General features: G+C 43.3%; 2 protein-coding genes across 3 annotated transcripts; both read right to left on the bottom strand.

The window, feature by feature from the left end:
- Positions 1–378: 378 nt before the first annotated feature.
- Positions 379–15,707, bottom strand: fbxo31 (F-box protein 31). Of its 2 annotated transcripts, XM_080737461.1 has the most exons (11): positions 15,247–15,707; positions 13,950–14,096; positions 11,728–11,799; positions 10,803–10,889; positions 9,277–9,353; positions 8,024–8,191; positions 7,374–7,448; positions 7,051–7,160; positions 6,338–6,491; positions 4,608–5,077; positions 379–646 (listed from the first exon to the last, which is right to left on the bottom strand). In XM_080737461.1, the coding sequence occupies exons 1-11, from the start codon at positions 15,614–15,616 to the stop codon at positions 424–426; spliced, it is 1,953 nt and encodes a 650-aa protein (XP_080593587.1). In that variant the 5' UTR covers positions 15,617–15,707; the 3' UTR covers positions 379–423. The 2 variants fall into 2 exon arrangements, with proteins under 2 accessions (XP_080593587.1, XP_080593588.1); XM_080737462.1 differs by lacking the exon at positions 10,803–10,889.
- Positions 15,708–19,152: 3,445 nt separating this feature from the next.
- LOC308294247 (G2/mitotic-specific cyclin-B2-like) lies at positions 19,153–22,818 on the bottom strand (the record flags this gene model as incomplete). The annotated part of the gene is made up of 2 exons (XM_080736975.1): positions 19,153–19,344; positions 21,652–22,818. The coding sequence occupies 2 exons, from the start codon at positions 22,816–22,818 to the stop codon at positions 19,153–19,155; spliced, it is 1,359 nt and encodes a 452-aa protein (XP_080593101.1).
- Between the last annotated feature and the right edge of the window lie 255 nt (positions 22,819–23,073).

Raw genomic sequence — 23,073 nt, 5'->3', positions numbered from 1 at the left:
CACAGCCGATCTACAACGCCTCTGCTGTTTTCACTACTTTTGCACAACGGCCTTGTACGATGAAGCAGGGCTTTACTTTGCGACTCATTTGAAACTTGGAGATACGAGGTTTCCACCCGGCAACGACGATATGTTCGATTGAAGAAAAGTGCTTGACGCGCTTTGTTCAGTTGAAAACACTACAATCGATCCGCGCGGTTGTTCCGACTTATGCTTAAAATGTGTGGTTGCGCACAGGTGTTGCGTGCTGAAAACACTGTAAGCTCACAACGCGTCGCAGTGTGATACGTTTGTGAGCTTGTAGATCCGAGCAACCAAGCATAAACCAGGCTTTAGTATGAATTATCCCGTCGGCATTGCGCTGTGTGTGTGTGTGTGTGTGGGGGGGGGGGGATCTCAGCGAGGGCTTGGGGCCTGGGCCGATCATGATGTCCAGGACTGCATGTTGCGCAGCATGGCCTCAAAGCGCTCCATGGTCGGGGCGTGAGCGTGCGCTAGCTGGTCCGTCAGTCGACTATAGAGGCTGAAGGACTTTAAATCCAGCCAGATGAAGCCAAAGCGGTCCTCGTCAAAGAGCACAAACAGCCCCGGGGTGCGCTCTGGGCTCGTGAAGCCGTGGCCGGCAATCAGACCCGTCCCGTAGAAGCTGGGAGGAGAGAATGTCAAAGCATTAGTGAAACAATACATTAGCTGTGCCTGAATATGAACGCTAAAGAATGATGATGGATGTGTGGATGCTGGTCCTGCATAATAATAATAAACTGTATCTTTTTGTATTTGTTACAGCAGCATTAAAACAATACTGAGGAAGTTTGAGAGCATGAATTTAGAGTTTTAAACAAATTAATGCACATCTTGATTTATAGCTAATCTTGCAAATCGGTCGACCGATCTGCACCAAAATGTCTTGCGGATGCTGCCAGTAGGCCACAGAGGTACCTCCACAATTATATACAGTATCTTTTCACGTTTTAAACTTTAGAAATCTATATATTTTGTAAAGATGTATTTTCCTGCTTTATTCTCAGTGGAGAGATACTGGAAACAGGGGGAGGGGAAAGACACAAATGGTCCATCCGACCCAGGAGTCAAACTGGGGACCGCTCCTACATCTGGCTTTGTGTGTCCCTATGTCCGTGTCCCTTTGTCCGTAGTAAGAGACCAACGTCACACAAGAACTAACGTCATAGAAAGTACATATCACCATAGCTGATGTCACGGACAGAACAGGCCATACAAGGAAATATGCACACGTTTAATCTTTTTATAATGGAAGGCTCTGAATAGGCTCAAATCTTGGGAGTCACACATTTGGAGTCATAGGACTCATATGTCATAGATGTGTCATCGACATCGATGATTGACATATCACAGGCAGCTGGCCACATTAAGTGTGAGATCCATAATGGAACCACAACGTTCCCGATGTGCATCTCGAGATCCACATGATCCGACTTATTGAGTTACAGCGGCCGGTTAAATGATACAGAGGACGTGTAAGATAAGGGCACGTTTTTACAGTTTACACAAATAAACTCTTGATTTGCAGCCGTCTCATTTCTTTTTTTTAAAAGATGGGATTCAGATGGGAATGACGTTCAATTCAGAATTTCTCTTCCAGTGTGTCTCTCTCTCCTCCATCCTTCCTTGCACTCTACCTACCACAACATACTGACCACGGATATCCTATCCTCACACATGATGCCTTTTCATTCTAAACTTAAATCTCTTTTGTTTGAAGGTGCAGTCTTTACTAGTGAACTATTACCAGTGTTTCCCCTATATGCATTTTACCATGGCGGCCACCGCTCCTTGATTCTGGGCTGCCACGGCTAGATTCTTTAGGGAAATCATATATTTTTTTTATGAGGAGCTTCGTGAGCTTCTAGATGTGTCACACAGCGGCATGCGACGAAGTATAATTGGGCCACCCGTGTTATGCTCTCCTTGGTCTATGGGTCTCCTGTAAAATGGCTCCCCCTATGGTAACAGCTTGCTATGGGTCACAATGGTGTCAGTAACGTAGACCAGGGATACTCAAACTTCTGAACCGGTGGGCCACATTACAAAAATGACATTTTATTTTCGCCACTAGGGGGGGCCCTTGGGTTTTTAAAACCCAAAAACCCTACCAAATTACGCTTGTGTTACTACTGGGTGATTGATTCATAGTCATTGTAGGCATGAGCCTCATTACTCCATTAACAAGAACATGTCCTACCACAAATTACACATCAAAGTTGAATTTTGAAAGTAAAATGCTCACAATGTGTTGTGATGCAAAGCAGTTTCACATGGTGTTTTATTCCCAGGTCATTTAATGACGTCACACATGTGCACATGTGGACGTGCCAGCAGAACAACTGACAGTGTATGAGAATCGACTCATGACGAGTATTAGAAAATATCTTCTTAATGTGTGATTAATCGGAGTTCCCAGAAGTCCTTTTTTCGCCACTAGGGGGGCGAGATATGTGTGATTAACTCAAACGATGCCAACGGCGAGGCGCCTCGTCAAACTCGTTGATGTCACCGAGTGCCGTTGGCGAGACTGACGAAGTTGATGAGATTGTATAATAAACCGTAGCGTGTAACTGAAGAAAAACTTGAATTCCCATAATGCATCGGTGGATAACTCAATCAGGAAATCCGGTTTTGCATTTTGCATGTTATGAAATTCATGAAAATGGATTTATCCAGATCACGTTCTTCTCCGCCCTTCTCTACCGACCGGGACAAAAGCACTGTTCTGGGTGAAAGGAAATAAGACCGCAAATTAGGGATGCCAGGTTGAAAGTTGTAAAGATTTCTGGGTTTAAAGCTATACTGTGTAAGATGCCCAACTAGTGGTCAGTAGCCCTATAGCAAACCGCGGTCTCGTCCGCGTCTTTCGGCCGTTTTTCGTACCTTCACACCCCCGCGTCTGCCTCCACAACGCCGAGAGCTATCTTTAGAGGGGTCCCTGGTTCCTGTGCGTTCAGGCATTGCGGAGAAACGGACTACTTCACCCTGCCTGGTAGGCGAGATTACCTTTTGAGTAAAGAGACACACGGGCGACTACAAATATGGCCGCCATAGCGACCCCACTTCAAGATGCGCTGTGATTGGCCGGCAGTGTATAACCCTCGCTGTGATTGGCCGGTAGTGTGATGTCGCAATATTTCCGCGAAAACCGGTCCCCGGTAGGGATCATAGAAAACATAAAGAGAAGGCTTTAGAAGCTGAAAATAACGGAGTGGGGGTTCTAAAACTTTAGCGATTTAACAGTTAGGACAATTTTAAGATTTGTTTTATAAAAGAAGTTACATGGTATAACTTTAACTTTTTAATCCCAAGAAAAAGCCTATGTTCGAGAATTTAATATGCTTTAATCGCTATAAAACATCTAAAAGTATAATCGCTGTTTATCGCTAATCGGGCTCTAATCACCTGCGAAAAAGTGCTTCCGTATCCGACCGGATATGGTTTCTGTATCCGGTCGGGGGTGGGACCAGAGCTCAGCTAACGCTAGCTTTCATGTAAACAGCAGTAGACGGAGCTCAGCGATGGAAGCGTCTTTTTTCTTTTTTAAAGATTTGTTTTTTGGGGCTTTTTATGCCTTTATTTGATAGGATAGTAGACTGACAGGAAATGGGGAGAAATGGGGAATGACATGTGGCAAAGGTCGTCCGGATCGGGAATCGAACCGGCGACGCCAGCAGGCATCATAGCCTAGTATGTGGTATGCGCCTTGACCACTAGGCCAGCGGGTGCCCCCAGAAGCGTCTTTTCTCAATGGGATGTTTTTATTTGAAAGCTGTGATCGGGTGTACACACGCCTGGTGCATGATCCGTGCAAAGATCGTGCGCGATGTGCACGCACGCGCCCACGTTAAAAGGTAAGGACAACGTGGCAGACAACCTCGAAAGTCGATGTTTTTAATAGCGGTAAATTAGTTCATATATTTTAGAAAAGAAAAGAAACAAAAAGATCAACATGTTGGTGTGTTTAATTCTACCGTAATTGAGCCTACTGTTATGTGTTATATAAGTGGAATAGGAGCCAACCTTGATTAATTACAGATTAACTACATCCCACTAGAGCAGGGGTTTTCAAAGTGGGTGACGGGGCACCCTGGGGTGCCGCGACGGCAGTCCAGGGGTGCCGCGAGATCATTTGATAATATTTGGAATTTATTTGGACACTTATATTATTTAGTATAATTTTAAACTTGAAGTACAAAGTTCTAACCAAAATGGCTATTATCTCAATGTTTTCCTCCCAACATAATCACTAAAATATCGTCACTGTCGGGCAGAAACCTTGTATCTCCAAGTTTCAAATGTGTACGTCTTTTGCTCTGCTTCATCATACAAGACCGTCGCACAAAACTAGTGAAAACAGCAGATCTACAAGCACACAACGGCTCGCATCACATTTTATAGATGATGAATACAAAACGAACGGTTTTGGACATACATGGTTTCCACCCGACAACGACGATATGCTATAAATATAAGGTGCTGGGAGTGAAAATTATAATGTAGGGGTGCCTCAGATTTAAAAAAAATATTTATTGGGTGCCCTGAGACAAAAAGGTTTGGGAACCCCTGCACTAGAGACTCACCACTTCCTGCAGGTGCGAGGGTACACCTCATTGCGGGCCATGACCCCCAGAGGCAGGACGAAGGGCTGGGCGTCAGGGGGATTGGTGCTACTGCCGGGGCCAGGCTGGCAGCTCCCTGAACAGGCTGCAGAAGACTCATCCTCCATCCGCTCTGCTCCGGCGACAGCACCACCACCACCACCACCACCGTTGCCACCACCGCAAGCCCCCTGCACTCCCACCTCCTCCTGCTGCTGCTGCTGGTCCGTGGGGGGCGAGTCTGGCACGTCCGTGGGCGGAGGAGGAGTGTCCACGGCCGGAGCGTCCGTCGTGGCCTGTCTCTGTGCCTCCCTCTGCACCTCCTCGTGGATGCCCTGCACCAGGCGGGACAGCTCCTCGATGCTGCGCTGCCGCTCCAAGTCCGGGAGGACCACGGGACGGCTCAGGTCCACGTCCAGTGTCAGCTGGCCTGCTGGAACGTTAGGATCGCCCTATAGGCATGGAATGGAATAAAGCAAGATAGAATCTCATGACGGTGAAAGTTTAAACCCATTTAGGCCTAGAATTATTGAATGCTTTAGCTATTGAAAAATAGCAGATATACAAGCTCGCTTGTAGATCTGCTATTTTTGAAAAAGTCGTTAAAGTGTGTGCAAATCTTTGAATATATGTATTTTTAAAGCGAACGTTTGTAACTCAAATCTTGCTTCTGGGTGGTCCCTGGAACTAAATATTTTGAGATGCGGGTCCGTGGCCAAATACATATCAGTTTGGGGGTCCTTCACATGAAAAGGTTTGAGAACCACTGTTCTTGAGAGTAGTCTCTCAAGAACAGACTAACTGAGCTCCAGTTAAGTGAAAACGACCTTTTCTTTGACGATGGCTAGCCAGATTGCTGACATAGAAACATAGGTTTTTCAAAAAAACTTAGAAGGATTCAAAAGACACTTTTATAGAATCGTGTCAAAATTCTAATTTTCATGATTTTTCAAAAATAGCAGATCTACAAGCTCGCAGCGCGGCACTCGGTGTCACGCTGTGAGCTTGTTTATCTGCTATTTTTCAATAGTTAAAGCATAAAATAATGATACACAATAATGTGTACCCGTTCTAAATGGGTTTTAATGGTGATGTTTAGGTACTATCCTTCTAAAACGTATGTTGCTGCTGTGCTCCACATACAGCCAACAGATTTGAGGCATTGACCTTTGTTTTTATGACATTTCTGAGAACAGTCACGTTTATGGAAGATGCTTCTAAACATGTCGCGCTGCGAATCAGTCATGGCGACTGACAACATTAATCCATGCACCACTGGGAGCTGTATCGAGCTGGCTGGTGACACGTCACAGGCACATCTCATATACAAGCTGGGTATGAGCGAAGTACGTTACCTAGAATACTGTGAGACCACTTACTGGTTAGGTGGTTACACAAACTGGCTCAACGCAAAACTCCAAAGCATTGGTGGACAGTAATGATTCACATTTACTTTTTTCTCTGTGCTTTACTTGTGCTAGAAGGAGCTACGTAAGCTTTATCATCTGGCTTTGTCCAGATGATGGACAAAGCCATGAAATTAACTCATAAATAGCACAGCTCACTTCACACCAGGTGTTATTTTCTTTGGGAAACATAACTTTTAATCCACTACATTTCAAAGAAAATATTGTAATTTTGATCAGGGCCACGCCGACTATTTCACGTAACCTGTCTTGCCAATTAATACTTGGATCTACTCTGGTACTCACAGTGAGTTTAGTGGCTCTGGCAGTCGTCTGGTGAAAGCTAAGCATGACAATCTCCAGGCCGTGGCTGCCATACGTGCCCTTGAAGAGGCCTGGCTTCAACAGGTCAGAGGGCAACTGAGGAGGCAGGTAGATCCGCCGGTAGGTCAGGCAGTTACTGTTGAACAAAGCAGTGTGCGATTAGGGCTTTATGTTACAGTTTAGAGAAAAAATGAAAGATTGAAAGGGATAAAAAAAATTGTAGGTATGAAAATGTAAGACAGGTGTACACACGCACGCGCGCACACACACACACACACACACACACACACACACACACACACACACACACACACACACACACACACACGTGGAATTTACAGATAAATGAGGATGGGCTCCTGTGTGTTCTCATGAGATAAGAATCATACTCATATTGGCTGGTGTAGATGATAAGAATCATACTCATATTGGCTGGTGTAGATGATAAGAATCATACTCATATTGGCTGGTGTAGATGATAAGAATCATACTCATATTGGCTGGTGTAGATGATAAGAATCATACTCATATTGGCTGGTGTAGATGATAAGAATCATACTCATATTGGCTGGTGTAGATGATAAGAATCATACTCATGTTGGCTGGTGTAGATGATAAGAATCATACTCATATTGGCTGGTGTAGATGATAAGTATCATACTCATATTGGCTGGTGTAGATGATAAGAATCATACTCATATTGGCTGGTGTAGATGAACTTCATGAGGATGAGCTCCTGCATGTGCTCGTGGAAGATGTCCTCAAGCGTCCGGCCCCACTCCTCCTCCAACCACGTCCTGAACTCCTGCAAACACACGCATTGGGGTCCTTGGTATTCAATTCATCCACATATAAAGTAGCACCCAAAAACATTCAATATCAGTATTGAATGTTTTCAATAGTATACGAGTAAAGAAAAAAATAACTTGCAATAGCACCTTGCAGCCCACAGGTTGGAATTGCTGTTGTAGAGTAGACACACACAAAAAAAACAAGACCCACAACTTTCCCATTTCACCTCTTGTCTCCCTCCTGGCATGCGGTGATGATCAGTCTGGTTGCATTTGGTGGAGAACTCATCATTCTTCACGGCCTGAAAATGGCAGATTTGATTGATGTCAGAAGAGACGGCATGTTTACAAATCGCTAACCTTGCATTCCAAACACATCAGTTATGAAACATTCATTATCTGAGATTACACCTGAGATCACTGGTGCTGCCACTCAAAATTCTCTCAAGCACTGTGATCTTGAGCACTTAAGCCCTTAATACCTCATCATGCAACGAATAGAGAAAATAAATCCAACCTAAAAGCTCACTCACACAACATGCAAATCACTAACCTTGCATTCTAAATATTTTAGGTTATGAAATATTAATGAGCGGAGATGAATACACTTGAGATCATTGGCGCTGCCACTCAAAATTCTCTCAGGCTCAGATCTCATATACGGTATACTTAAAACCTTTATACTTCGTCATATGAGGACTTGAAATCCTGGAACATTTCTGCCTATAATGACATGCCCAAAAAAAAAAAAGGATTCCAGGAAATCCCTATTTTGGGCATGACATTATAGGCAGAAACCTGAGGTTTAAACTGGTTAAAATGGTTAAACTAGAATTCTCTCATGATGTCCCGTTGTTCTTTCTTTTGGAGGGCTCACCTGTATGTCTCCTTTGTGGGGGCCCTTGTGTCCGTACATACACTCCACAGAGGCCTTTTTGGTCTCCCACATGTGGATGCGAAACAGTGGCCGTCTCCTCATGGGGTCCTCCACGCGAGGGTCATGCGGTGGCAGGTACATCCAGCCAATGATGAACATACCGTCCACCTGACATGGCACAGGATCACTTACAATAACAAGAACTTTGGAAAAGACTTTGGCATCCACTAGCCAAAAGCACTAAGCAGCGGAGGAAAGTCAGGAAACTCTGGACTAAATAGGTACTTCCAATATTTCATGAACTTATATTTTCCTTTCAGCTGTTCCCTTCAGGGGTCACCACAGCGAATCATCGGTCTCCATCTCACCCTGACCTCTGCATTATCTTCTTTCACAAAAAAAAAAACTTCATGTCCTCTTTCACTACATCCATAAATCTCCTCTTTGGTTCCAACCTCAGAATCCTTCTACCGATATACTCTGGATATCTCTTCTGTAAATGCCCAATGTAAACCATCTTAGTCTGGCCTCTATGGCTTTATCTCCAAGACATCTAAAATGCGTTGTCCCTCTAATGTATTAGTTCCTGATCCTATCCATCCTTGTAACTCCCAGAGAGAAGTAACATTTTAGTCTCTGCTACCTCCAACTCTGCTTCCAGTCTTTTCCACAGTGCGACTGTCTCTAAAGCCCCTTTTCCACTGGCCTAAAGCTGCAGTCGAAAAGGGGCTTAATACCAAACAACACATCTGGTCTCACCACTGTTTTGTACACCTTCCCTTTCAATCTTGAAGATAGTCTCCTATCATCACCAATCACCTCTGACACCTTTTCTCAACCCAGTCTAACCTGCTTGCACTTGTCTCTTCACCTCTTTTCCACACTGTACTTAAAATCCTCCACCTTCTTCATCTCTTCTCCCTGTAACCTCACAGTTCCACTTGGGTTCAATTCAATTATGTTAAAACATAAAAAAAAAAAAATGATGAATAGTTCCCTGCCAAAGCTGCAGTTAGAATAGGCAAACACTCGCCTCCTATGTGCGACGTTGGGTACTTAGAAAAGCGCTATATAAATCTGAGCTATTATTATTATTACTGTATGTCATACGAAAAAGAAACATGAACAAGCCTTTGGCTGGTGGATGGTGTTAATAAGAATATTTCCTGCATTAGTTGTTGTACATCAAAGAGAGCTTGTAATGTTTGTCTTGAATGGTAAATGTTGTGTAAATGTGTTTTCTGCATACTCACGACAACATTGAGCAGTCCTCCATACGGGCCTATGTCTGGCTGCCAGAGACCCAGGACATTTCTATATGGGTGAAGCACTGCAACACAGAAACATTGAATATCATTATGTCTCCCCTCAGAGCCTACAGTGCAGTGGTTCTCAAACCTCAAACCCCCCCCCCCCCCCTACGTGATTGTGGGTGGTGGGGGTCCCCAGATGACAGGTGAAGTGACAATTTAATAACTTTTAAGACCTTTTTATTACCTAAAAAAACAAGAAGAAGAAAAGAAAAGACCATTACTGCATCAAGGGTAATCAACAAACTATACTATAAAACTGGTCAAACATTGGCCAAATTGTCAAATAATATAAGAAAGAGGCAAACATTTTCCCAAAAGAAATGGTCTATATTCAAAAAAGAATTTCCACAATATTTATCTGTGGAACCGAATCAGGGGTGGGGGTCCCCAGTTCAAATATGATTGTCTTGGCGGGGTTACGGCCTGAAAAGGTTGAGAACCATTGCTTCACTGTATGATGTTATGTGGGTAACAGGTCAGCAGGGCCACTAGGGACTATCTGGGCACCTCGATGTAAAATTGTCTAGTTTGTCCAAAATGTTTAGAAATAAAGTATTTGAAAAAAGTATACAAAAGAATACAATATCATTACATGCTTAAACATTCGACAACAAAACTGTATATCCAGTCAAGTTGAAGGATGAAATTAAGTCTGATGATGACGTACCGTGCATTACTTAAGACCATTCTTTCCCCCCTGTTTTAACATTTTGGACTACATAGCTAATTTTACATAGAGGGGCCAGATGTCCCTAACACCCACCTGACCTGTATCCGTTATGTGCAGTACCATGTGTAGATGAAACAGAAACAATGTTGACACAAACATGGTGTTTGGACAGAGGCAGACCATGACAGTTAATTTGTTGGACATACGTAGATATGATATGAATTGTGATGAGATGGTTATATCTGCAACTGACGTAACCGCTTATGTCCTTCTTTATATCTCATCGCAGTGTTGCACAATGTTAGCTATAATAGCAGATCTAAAAGCTAACAAGTGATGCGTTGTAAGCTTTTAGTTTGACTATTTTCACTATTTAAGAAAAAGGAAAAAAAGGGTTTTGCCTAATGACATGGCCAAAATAGGGACGGCAGGTTGTGAAAGTGGTTAAGATGTGCGACTTCTCAGACGAACATTTATGTTTTTTTAAGGCGGTCGATAAGCCCCATGTAGGCTAAGGTTTGAGACGTGCACTGCACACACAGGTGACGTGCACAGTCACACACACAGGTGCATCAATCTAGTGTAAAGTAATCACAGCCCTGCAGCCCAGGATTCTACTGTAGACTGCTGGGCTCACACATTATCATCACAACTGCAAATGGTGATGAAGAAGACCTTTTATCAGCCATTTTGCTTGTTAAAAAAAGAAAAGAAAAAGTGTCACACAAAGAAATCCTCACACGCTGCAGCCAGGCAACAAAAGGCCATCATAGTAGAGGCACGGCACAGTACATACAGTACATGTATACATCACGGTAGTCCATGTGCTCGTAGTCGGGAAGGAGCTTCATAAAGCGCCCAGACTTCACCCGAGGGTTGACACCTGGACAGGGCCCAATGAGTGAGTACACCGCAGGTGTTGGGAGAGCACAGTGAGACCATGAGGGGACCACTGTGCTCTTATACATTAAGTAACCCTTAATAGCATGGAATGATTTGAGGTATATTTTTTTGTTGCCATTATGCCTCCCCTTAACAGATCGTCTCGGTCGGGTGGAAACCTCATTATGTCCAAATCTTCTCAGGATTCAAATTCAAAAGTAGCTAAAGAAGCAGATCGACAAAATGTGGCAAAATGTGCCACATGCGGATCTGCAACTTATGATGCTTTTGTGTGACGCTGTGTAGATTGATCAAGTAGGGTCTTTACATTACGAAAAAAAGACAAACAGTTTTATAAAATGGAGTTAGGTTTCTGTCCGACCAGATGAAAAAGTAACCAGATGAAAAAGTATACGACCCACACTTTTTCGGCAAACAACCCAGCAAGCAATACCCAAAGAAATACGATTACTGACTAAATCAAGCTAATTAACACTGATGAAGGCCAGATGCAGATGGCCAAAACATTTGTGGCTGTAAAATGCCAGATAAAAATAATCTGTATTTAATTGTCCATTATATGAGTATGACCGTCTTTCTTTTATTATTCTGGTCAAATCAAGCTGTAACTTAATATTCTCCATTACAGCAGACCCCATCATCATATTTACAACTTGTTTTCCTGATATTATGCAACCCAGATATAGATGTGTGTGTGTGTGTGTAGACAGATAGAGATGGAGAGGCAACAAGTGAATGAATTGATGCTGGGTGACATGAGACAATGACACATGACTAGAACAGCTGACACCAGACACCAGACAGACAGAAAGGCTCACGTTTAACATAGAGTTCCCGACTGGATACACCCCCCACTTCCATCTTCCGCAGGTCCTCCTTCATGCCAAACTCTACAAAGGTAAAATTACAGTCAAGCCATGAGTAAAGCTGGCCAGCCATTAGCTCATAAACATAATATTGTGCAAGCACACATGATGATCCCAAATGCAATCTGAGATTAGTGGCCTAAATAAATGACTACTGGACCTGATTATTATAAGCAAAACTCACAAGTGAACTTTTTTTGTGTGGCTCGAATATTCAGGTTTCGAATCATCTTAAATGTCATGCAAAGCAATAAGCAACAAAGAAATGAAGAGGCAGTTGAGATGAGAGATTATCTACAATGAAACGGTTCTGAATAATCCATAATGGTACAGTGACTACAAATAATTTCAGTAGAGCCTACTTTATTTCTTTTTATTAAAGCAGTTCTTTGAAAGAACAGCAAGCCATGAAAAAGAGTAGAGCAGCCAAGGAGACGACCAGTATTCTGAACTCACAGTCATCATTATGCGGAACGGACTCGACCTTTCGTTTCCTCCCGGGTTTGTGTGTTACGCCATTTCTGTGACGCACGTGGAACTGCTTCGCCCCTAGTCATGCTTTACATCAAATGCCAGGAGGACAGCCGTGGTGGAAAATACTGCTTGGCTCTGGCATTGCCTGGGATGGGCGATAATTTACCTACTGTATGTGCCTATTGGTACATAACTCAAACGGTCGGCTCTAGTGGTCTTTCCAACGTTCGGCACGGTGAATTGCTCGCCTAGTGGCTCGCTCAGTGGTGCCTCTCGTTGGTCAAGCCTGCTAGAGACGGCGCACCTCTGACGTTGTAACCGTTTTTTTTTTTTGCCTAACCAACAAACTACTGCGGCTGTAGTCTGTTCTCACCAAACGGGCCGAGTGGTCCGCGTCGCTGGGGCCGACAAAACGTTGCCTAAACCTCACCTTAATCCTAATAAAACAATTCGCGATAGGTATTAGATGATAAATAAACAGTGCGATGAGAGGGATTCGATCCTGAGGTGCAGAGATTGTAAGGCTAATGTTTAACGGCAACGCCACGCCGCCATCTAGATTACGAGGGTTTTTGGGAGTTATTTAAAGCGGTCCGCCCACATGAAAGGCGCCTCAACCATAGAAAGGTAGATGCCTCCTTCGGCTCTGGTGCATATGCATCGGGCGACAAAGGGAATCCGTGTGCATCGCTTCCACGCTGTGATTGGCCAGTAGTCACTTGACTGGCAGCAGTACCTTAGTTTTTCCAGGAAGGCCGGACTACAATTGTTGCACGTCGCTCCAATGAACTGCAGAGGCGAATGAGGCATCTAGCTTCTTATATCTGTGGCCTCAACCACCCGCTTCATCCCTCCTTGACCCCCATGCCCCCACCCTTCTGCGGGAGGAAACGAGTACACGCGGAACGCACAGGGACAGCTAGAACTAATGAGTCGCAAACTGTCAGTAAATTAGGTTAAAACCTCCAATGGCTCATTGGTCCTCTCTCCTTGCATGCCGTGTAGTAGGGCCAGGCCCAGGCGCACTCTATGGAGTGACTGCTTGGTGCAATGCCATGAATAGGAGCATTTTGTCCTTACACGATTCCCGTGCAAATCAATACAAAAGCTTTTAGTGAAATTCATATTGTAGGAGCCACGAGAAGCACGGACGGGATCTATCTGTTGTTGACAAGACAGAGAACAGACAGGCTTACTGTCTTCTCCTGGGACCAGAGCAGAATGATCGGTAGCTAGTACACGTATTACTTAGTAGCTACACAATCATAATTCATAACGTGTTCATTTATTTATTTATTTACAGTACTCAGCTATTCATATGATTGCCTACAGCAGTGGTTCCCAAACTTTTCAGGTCGAGACGCAAAAGAGAAATTAGACGTTTGCCCAGGACCCAAACTAGTGAAAACAGCAGATCTACAAGTTCTCAAACATTTGTTTTATCATTCATGGAATTTCATAGATTTCGCATGTATTTATTAATGAGGGTTAGACACTTAGAAAAATCATTTTTAGCTTTTTTGGGGAGTGTTTTTGTAGGCAAAATGTAGGTAACCAGAAATTAAGGGACCCATAAAAATGTCTCTGCGACCCACAAATGGGTCCCGACCAGGTGTTTTGGGAACCAGTGGCCTACATTGTATAAGTGCAAACATTTCCAAACTGTTGGCTGGGGTGGCTGCGTTATTATGGTTACTGACCTGCCGTGCATCGCCTCCTCCAGATGGTCTCGGTGCTGAGGATCTGTCTGAACTGCTTGCAGACCAGGGCCACGCTGGGCAGCGCCGTGCCGGGCAGCAGGGAGAAGATCTCCACCAGCAGCTCCGGGGGCAGCTCCAGCAGCAACTCTGGAGGATTGGGAGGAGAGGACCCATCGTTGTGTTGCTCAGTGTCAGTGGTGTAAAGCAGTGTTTCTCAACCACTGTGCATGGGGACCTTTGGTGTGTCCCTGAGAAGGGTCAAGTGTGCCCCTTGAAACTGCTTGAAAGCCAGTATTGTATTTATCATTTTAAAAATGATTTAAACTAGTGAAAACAGCCGATCTACAAGCACACAACGCCTCGCGGTGTGAGGCGTTGTGTGCTTGCCTTGTAGATCTGCTGTTTTCACTACTGTTGTGCGACAGCCTTGTATGATGAAGCAGGGCTTTACTTTGCAAAGAAACTTACACATTTGAAACTTGGAGATACAAGGTTTCTTCCCGACAGTGACGATATTTACACCCACGTATTATGTTGGTGTGCCCATGGATTCTTGGGACATGAAAAGTGTGCCCATGCACAAAAAAGGTTGAGAAACACTGGTGTAAAGTTGATTTACTCAAGTACTGTAAGCCAGAGTGTAGTAACTACGTTTTTGGACACACCAACTTATCTTCGCTTAGCCTTCATGATATTGGGAGATAAACAATTAGCTTATGAACAGATATACAATCAGTGTAATATCACTTATATGCCTGTATCTCTGACCAGTTTTAAACCCTTGTTTTGTGTCACATTTTTAATTTATAGTTACTGCACTCTGGCTTTGTAGAGCAGTATTTGTACTTTACTTGAGTATTTCCAATGTTCTGTCATTTTACTTCTACTCCACTACGTTTCGGATCCAAATATTGTACTTTTACTCCACTACGATTATTTGAATACTTTAGTTACTTGGTCGATTTCGATTATTAGCCTATTACAAAACATACATTAACCACTTCAGCCATACACCAATGTTGGCCATTTGAAAATAGCAGATCTACAAGCTCACAATGAGCTAGTAGATCTGCTATTTTCAAATGATCTTATATATTTTATACATGATATTGTAATGATTGTATACCTTGAAAACGTGAAACGGGACATTCTGCATAACGAGTACTTTAGGTACATTCTGATACCAACAGTTTTGTACTTGAATTCTGGGAGCTTTTCACTTCATAACAGAGACCATTTCTACATTGGCAATGCAGCATCGATACTTTTTACTTTAAAGTACAAAAAACGTAAATACTTTTGCCACCACTGGCTGTGTTGCTGCTCGCTCTGCTGCAGCCATAATCGCTGGAAGCGTCACCTCCACTGCTGCTGGTGTTGCTGGGCCCTGCTGCAGCAGCAGCAGCAGCACTGGTGCAGATCGCAGGCAGCAGGCCGCCGCCAGAGCCAGAGCCGTTCTTGTGGGCTTGTTGCTGCTGCTGCTTGTCGCTCTTCTGACACACGGCAGCGGTGATCCGCTCCTCTTCCTCCTCGTCCCCCAGATCCATGTCGGAGGAGTCGCTGCTTCCCCCTCCTCCTCCTCCCTGGTCCGCTTGGTTGTGTCGCTGTCGCCTCCTGCACCGCCGCGAGCCTGAACCCACTCCGCAGAGCCTCGCACACACAGCCATCCGTAGACTAGAGTCACTGATGATGATGATGAGCGCTGCTAGTCGGCAAACATTACATTACATCACCCCGGCAGCAGCACGACACAACACGACCAGTCCAACCGTTATGCTGCCTTGTTGTTGCACGTCTTGCTTTGCTGGCTGTCCTTGCTTTGCTTGCGTGATGCGAGGGGGCGGGGACGCGTGTATCTATTCTGCATCTAGCTTAAGGCAAACCCCAAAGTCTAGTGAAACATTCACCCACCACAAGGTGGTGCTAGAGTATTTTTGTGCCACGTAATACTTTATGATGATTATTGTTATAAGTTGTCTTGCATGATTATACATACCCATAGCCATATAGTATAATGAATGTGTATATTATACACTATAGAAATAACAATAAAGAACTTTGTATTTTATACCACTTGTAAAACTTGCAGCTAAAAGTGCTTACAATGAAGAGATGAGAAAACAAAACCGGTTAAGGCCACAATGTTCATGAAGTTGTATTATTTTTATTTCATTTTTTCAAATTCTCTAAATAAAAACATAAAACATCTTTGAAAATAGATCTACAACCTTGTGTTGTGAGCTTGTAGATCTACTACGTAAACATTAAAACATATTTGCATATAATTCATCTGCATAAACCTAATAGTTCCTTGAGAACAAAGGTGTATTTTCCTGTTATTGGCATATGTCATCACATCAGAATTGTATTATTGTCAAGTCATGTTAAAGAAGTTATCTCCATAAAGCTTGTTGATGTACGGAAGCACAAAGTGCTCCAAAATCCCCGGGTAAATGGCTGTGTTGACTCTGAACTTGATAATACACAGTGGACCAACGTCATGATGCAATGCAGGTTTTGCGGCATTGTTTTATCAAGTTCAAGACATCCATCTACCTGGGGATTTTAGAGCACTTTGTGCTTTCATAGGTTGACAAAGCTTTAAGGCGATGATTTATTTTAGCCAGAAGCACTAGGCAGTAGGCACCTGCCCACAGAGCCAAAACTACTAACTGGTGTACTGACCATGGCATTACTGGGCTTAACTGACCAGCCAACTGTCCTGAACCCCACAGAGAATGTGTTTCATTGTCAAGAGGAAGATGAGACACCAGACTCATCCACACAGATGAGTTTGAGGCCTCTATCAAGGCAAACCTGGACTTCCAGAACACCTCAGCAGTACCACAGGCTGACCACCTTCATGCCAAGCCCCATTGATGAAGACATTTGTTCAAAAATATTTAATAGCTTATGTACTAGTTCCAAAGACCCCCAAATAGCAGAATTGCATTTACCTGTACTTATTCCTCAACGATTTGACCTCCAGCCATTCTTTCCAACAAGGGGATTTACCAATACAACTCTGAATTCAGACATTGCAAGCAGTCTAGTTTTGGAATGTAAACCCTTCTCAAATACAGAAGACATATTTGTTAAGTTGAAAATTGCTTTAGTTTTCCTGTCATTTGATTGAAGCCTGTTACTTTCTATACCCCTTCATTGACTTAACATAAAATCTCACAACTGAAATATTTAGATTCAGACTTGGCGTTAGGCCAAGTCCTACGCTGATCTGTGAAAACAACATGAAGCCCCCTGTAATAATTAGGATTTTCTGGAAGATTAAACAGGTTCTATTGCTAGTTTGACCACATCAAAACAAGAAAATAGGCGATCTACAAGGCTAAGCTCACAGTGCATTATATGCTTCCAGGGAAGTGACGTCTATGGAATCCAAATGACTGAAATCAGTTGTGGTGGTTCATTTAGAAATAAAGATCCATTGCAAAACATTACATTGCAAAACCTGTGTTTATTTTGTACAGCAAAGATTAAAAGAAAACATTAAAATCAGAATCATAATATTTAAGGGGGAAAAAAAAGATAAGAGATGACCTCCCATTATTTGGGAGGGGTGAAGTCATCAAGTCATTGGGACAGACACTCTGCCTTATCCTGTCCCTCAGGTCGGGGGTGAACAGTAGGAGGTCAGATTCAGCATTCTGGGCCTGAGAAACAAGCAGAAAAACTGTCAAAATAGGCTCCACTGAACCTAAAGCTATCACTACGAGTCGATCAGTAGTCGTAGGTGGATTAAAGGTTTAACCTGGCATTCCTATTGGGGCATTTCAATATACTATAGGTGAAAATAAAAGACGTTGAACAAAGTAGTGCTTAAAGGTGTATTCAGTGATAATGAAAGTGCCCGGGGGTCATCTTGTCCCTTACTGGCCTTACATCGTGGAAGTGTTTAGTTTTTTATAGATTTCTTACACCATTGTAATGTTCTCGTTTTGGTTATTAGACCCAATCACTGAATATCGCTAGGCCTACGTCTCCAGCTTCAGGATATGTATGATACTGATTTACTATGAGACTGGCATTTTATGAGTTCAGTAGTTTACAATCTAGGCATTTAGCAGACGGTCTTAATTCAGAGCGACTGTGGTTCTCAAAACTTTTATTTTGACCATCATAACTAAACATCATAACTACGGCCATACTCTACCCTGATTGGTCGAGGACTGGCTGGCCACCTCTGAAAACCGAATCTAGCTATGCTCGTAACACGGACCATGGTGGAAGTCCTTATATGGTCAGCACACAAGACTAGTGAGGGGAATGAATGGAAAATGTACCAATTATATTTTTATTTGAATGAAATACAATCACTGAATATACCTTTAAGTGTTTAAGCGTTAGATTTGGCGAAGACTAAAGACAGCCTGTGGTAACTGGGGTGGGAATACCCGAGCCAAATCTTAAGTGAGAAAGACCCGTGAGCACAAAAGTGATTGACAGCCACACACAGTGAATATGCAATTTCATGTGCTGGTTTAAGATTTCACACTATCACTTTAGCATCCATACCAGTGGTTTAGTGGAGGGAAACCGACGTGTGTAAAACCTTACCAGTGGGAGGCATAGCAGCATCCTCCTGCATTTGCTCTCCATGTCGAGCGATAGGACTCTCCATATCCACTGGCATCGACGTTTCCATGGCATCAGTGTTCCTCGGTGACAGGCTGCATCTGTCTGATGGTTGCAAGTATCGCTCCATATCCAAGCCAGGAGTATCCTTTAATCACAAGAGACTTGGTTACTGAATAGATTAACTTAGTTTCTGCAAAGCAGCCAGGCATGAATAAGATTGGACTCACAATAAACAGGTTGGAATATACTGTACCTACCTTGCTCTTACTGTACTCTGTTCTTTTTATTTTCTTTATCTTTTTTCTTACTTCTCTGTAACATTGTAAATAACCTTATACTTCTGTGCTGCCTCTGGGCAACTGATTCTCCCCCTTGGGATAATAAAGGTATCTATCTATCTATCTATCTATCTATCTATGTGTCAAAATCTTTACATTTTGTGACCCTTGCTTCTCAGTGCACTGTGTGCTTGTAGTTGTAGATGTTCAAATAAGGTTTTATAGGGTTAAAGTGGTTAAACTGGATGATCACAGTAGGCAAAGCAGCGCTACAGTAAATGGACAAGAGCATACCAACCTCTGGTGCTCAGGTTTGATCTGGAAGACCTTCAGCTCCATCTGGCGTTGAGACCTTTGGCTTTCTTGCTAGTCCTCTTTTTGTCCTTCTGTTGGGGTCTGGCATACTGCAGGACCACGGCCTTGCGCTCAAGCATTTCGCTGACTTGCTGCGGCGTCATGGTACGCATGCTGTTCCTCACGAAGGATTTAGTGAAAGCCTCCGCTTGAATCTTCTTTTCAGACTGAGAAGACGAAAGAAACAAGTTAACAAATTACCAAAATATTATCCAAGGATTCAAGGGAAAAAGGGCAACATCTGCCCATATATATATATAAAAAAAACTGTTCTTGTGGGCAGCCATAGATGAATGGTATATTCCACATTATTACATTTCTTTCAAGATCTTTTTTTTTCTTTTTCCTTCTTTTTTTAATTGCCTATCTACAAGTTCACAATGCATTACATCTCAGCATGGGTCATCAATATGTCCCTACACAGACAAATGTGTCCATTGCAAATTACATTTTCTGTTTTACACACCATTAAAATGTTCTTGATCATCATAAGACCCAATTACTGAATGTCAAGTCTCAAGGTTTTCTTCAGGATATTTAAGACACTGGTTCACTATGACATTATGGCATATTATGAGTCTACCAGTGCAGAGGTTCTCCAAAGTTGTATTTACAAGGACCCCCATAACTCGTACACTCAAGGCTGTATCTCTTCATGCTATCATCAAAGTATCTCTTTTTATGCGGTTCAAGTAATATTGTACACTGTACATTGTACAAGAAATTCAATGCAGGTGATTGAACTTTGGAAGCGCCCGTCTTCAATAACGCAACAGCCTCCTGCATTGTGATATTTTAAACAGGTGGTACACAGGACCGTTGAGTGATTTCCCACAATCTAAGAAAGTAGCTCATAATGTCTACGGTGGATTTTTCTGAAAAAAAAAAACACTTTTCAGTGCACTGTGTGCTTGCAGTTCTGTGATTTTCAAGTAAGGTTTTATAAGTTAAAGTGGTTAAACTTTCCTGGGGACCCCCTGTAAGGCTGTAACCCCTTCAAGGATTCCTGGTGGGTTTCCAACAGAACGGGTCCGCATCAGTGTGCCGACGGGCCGGTATTCCGACACTAAAACTAACCCTAACTCTACCCCTAACCCTAAACTTAACCTCAGTAACCTTACCTCAGTAACTAACCTGCCGATGCTAGTCGGAACAGCGGCCCGTCGGGATAGTGAGTGGACCCCCAACAGAACACACTGCTAATAGAGCTGTACAATTATTCTCTTGTGGGGGTCCTTGTCTTATCTTCAAATAGGGGGTCCTTGACATGAAACGGTTTGTGAACCAGTGGTGTGCAGTGTACTCACCTCAACACCCAGAACTGGCACGAGTTGATGAGGAATCAGGGCCCGAACAAGTCTGTCTTCTGTGGAAGACACATAATTGGTATATTTAAGGTGCTATGTCATAAAAAGTGCCTGTTGTTTGGTTGGCGCTAACGATTGATCGAAGTATTTATTAGAAGATTGCATAGGGAGTATATATATATATCACATATAATATGTGAATGAGTATATATATATCACATATGTGATCTTTATTCACATGGCACAAATGATGTCATTGGCTAGTCTCAGTAAGCCATATCAAATCAGCCTGAAACGTGCCCAAACGTGCCCAAGTAGTTCAGAGAAATATATCTTTGCATATTGTTACACGATATACTATATACTGAATTTCTCCTGCAGTCCTGTAGGATCAATAAAGTTCTGTCTGCCTCTGAAGAACTTTTAATTTACTGGGATATTTACATTATTGGATAGTTTATACTTCTTCTCCACTACACTTCAGAGGCAAATATTGTACTTTTAAACCACTACAATTACTTGGCAGAATTAGTTACTAATTAATTAGCCTTGGAAACCCAGGCTTCTTTTGGCTAATTGATTGACACATTTAGATTAATACAAATCCCATAGCCCAAACAGACAAGCTTCTATGTTTTTAACATTGTCTGAACTCTGGCAAATATACTATGTTTGTCAGCCCCAATTCAAAAACCTTTAAGGCTAGCTTTGACCTCTGAGTAAAGTGTATTCAAAAAAATAAGCACAACAGAAATCAATTGTAGTAATAAGCAGCCTAAAGGATTTGTATTCTATCATTTAATCTCAGACGTATGCCTAATTCTAAGGCCATGTTCATTTAGAGAAAAGTGTCACAGCTGCTGAAACCCGTTGCTCAACAGACATTAGAAGACAAGAAATACAACAACACGCTGTTAATCACACAAAAAAATATATATATTTTAATGAGTCACTGAATTAAAGAATGAATTATTATTTACATAGATATTTACAAAATACAGAGATATTTACAAAATTCAAATGTATTCAAATTTGCTAGCTTGCTACACAAGTCCAAGCAATTCAAAACCAGTCATCTTCATGGAAAATGAAGACATCTTTCATTTTTTCCAGCCAGGCAGCCAGGCTCTCCACTGCAGGGGATTTCAGTTCATCGAGGCAGGAGACCTTCATCAGCGTGCTCCCTGAATACTTGCTCCAGACAGTCCGGAACACTCTTCTCCTCTCGTTGGCAGCAACTACATTCTTACAGATGTGCTGCATGATGGGCGTTAGGTGATTCTCATCGTAAGTGGTGTAGTACTGTGCTGTGCGAGTCCAGGGCTGGCCATCCAGCAGCATCTGGGAGAGTGAGAGGGAGGCCGCAGCGATCTCAGAGGGCCGGTAGTGAACCATGTCATAGTCAAGCAGTGTCAACTCCATCAGATACTTGGCCAGCGTGTATGTCTTCATAGTAGCATTTGCCACCTTGGCAGCTCTCCTGAGGAAGTCCACCGGCAGCGGACGCCCCAGCTCAAAGTCGAGGGCCCTCAGCATCTCCCTCTCTGCGTTTCTAATCTGAGCAGGCGTGAATGCGTTGTCTGTGATGGAGGCAAAGTGCCTGACCCTTGGCACGACTCTTCTGTTCGCCTCATACTTTGAGGCCAGCAGCATGGCAGTGACACCAACAAGCTGGAGCTTCTTTCGTGAAACTGGATGAACTTGCATGAAACGGTCCAAGATGGCAACTGTGAGATACAGTGTCTCCTGCAGCAGCTGGAAGCCGGAATGAACCATGATGAGCCAGTCGATCAGCAGAGCTCGCATGCGTGGTGTTATGTCGTAGCCCTCCGTGTACCAGGGTTTTACAGCCTGCTTCACCTCTTGATCCATTAGGTATGCATAAATGTCTTTCACATATTCAGAGCATAGCTCTGGCATGTCTGAGTCCCCTGCATCAATGTCCACGTGTGCAGGTTGTTCTGGAACAGTTAAGGGAACAACCTGAGGAGGTGCTTCAACTCTGACTGGCTGTGCTGCCTTGACAACGGCTACCTTGGGTTTCTGCTTCAAAGTAGTTTCGGTTGAAGGTTTGTTGTTCTCTCCATTCCTTCTGGACTCCAGGATGGCTTTATTGGCAGCCCTCGTCGCAGACCTCGTACAAACCTTCACCTTCCTCAGCACCAGGACCTCTGCAGTGTTGCTAGCTCCTGTGTCTGCATTGGTCGTGCACTTCTTTCCTCTCCTAGCTGCACGTTGGCCTGACTCCGACACCGTCAGCTTGTTGAAGTCGGAATTTAGCTCTCCGAGTGCATCTCTCTCCTTTGGAGCACGTCTGTTGCCCTTCCTCGCCATGACGTGACTGTGCAGGGTTCGTCTCCAAAAACGAGGAAAAAGACGAATAAATCGCGTTAACGCCTGAAAGACGCTCTGCTAGTCTGCTTCTTCAAACAGTTCAACGAAACAAAAGCTTAAAAAGCAGTTGTCCACAGTTGACACAGTGTTTAAAACGTGAAACGAGAGTTTTAGGCAGGAGAATCAAGTGTGCGACTACTCTGTTCAACGGTCTAAACACTGAGTGAGTGAAACGCACGCGCTGCTTGTTTATGT

This window comes from Nannobrachium achirus (genome assembly GCF_963921795.1).
Source record: "Nannobrachium achirus genome assembly, chromosome: 11".
Classification (NCBI taxonomy): domain Eukaryota; kingdom Metazoa; phylum Chordata; class Actinopteri; order Myctophiformes; family Myctophidae; genus Nannobrachium; species Nannobrachium achirus.
The sequence above is the reverse complement of the archived record's forward strand: the minus strand, read 5'-3'. Positions and strand labels throughout refer to the sequence as shown.

Coding starts and splice junctions, on each gene's coding strand:
- fbxo31 (XM_080737461.1), bottom strand. CDS start 15,616: ATGGCTGTGTGTGCGAGGCTCTGCGGAGTGGGTTCAGGCTCGCGGCGG. Junction 9,354..10,802: donor CCGTGATGTATACATGTACT/GTATGTACTGTG, acceptor TCTGTGTTGCAG/TGCTTCACCCATATAGAAAT. Junction 5,078..6,337: donor CCAGAGCCACTAAACTCACT/GTGAGTACCAGA, acceptor CCATGCCTATAG/GGCGATCCTAACGTTCCAGC.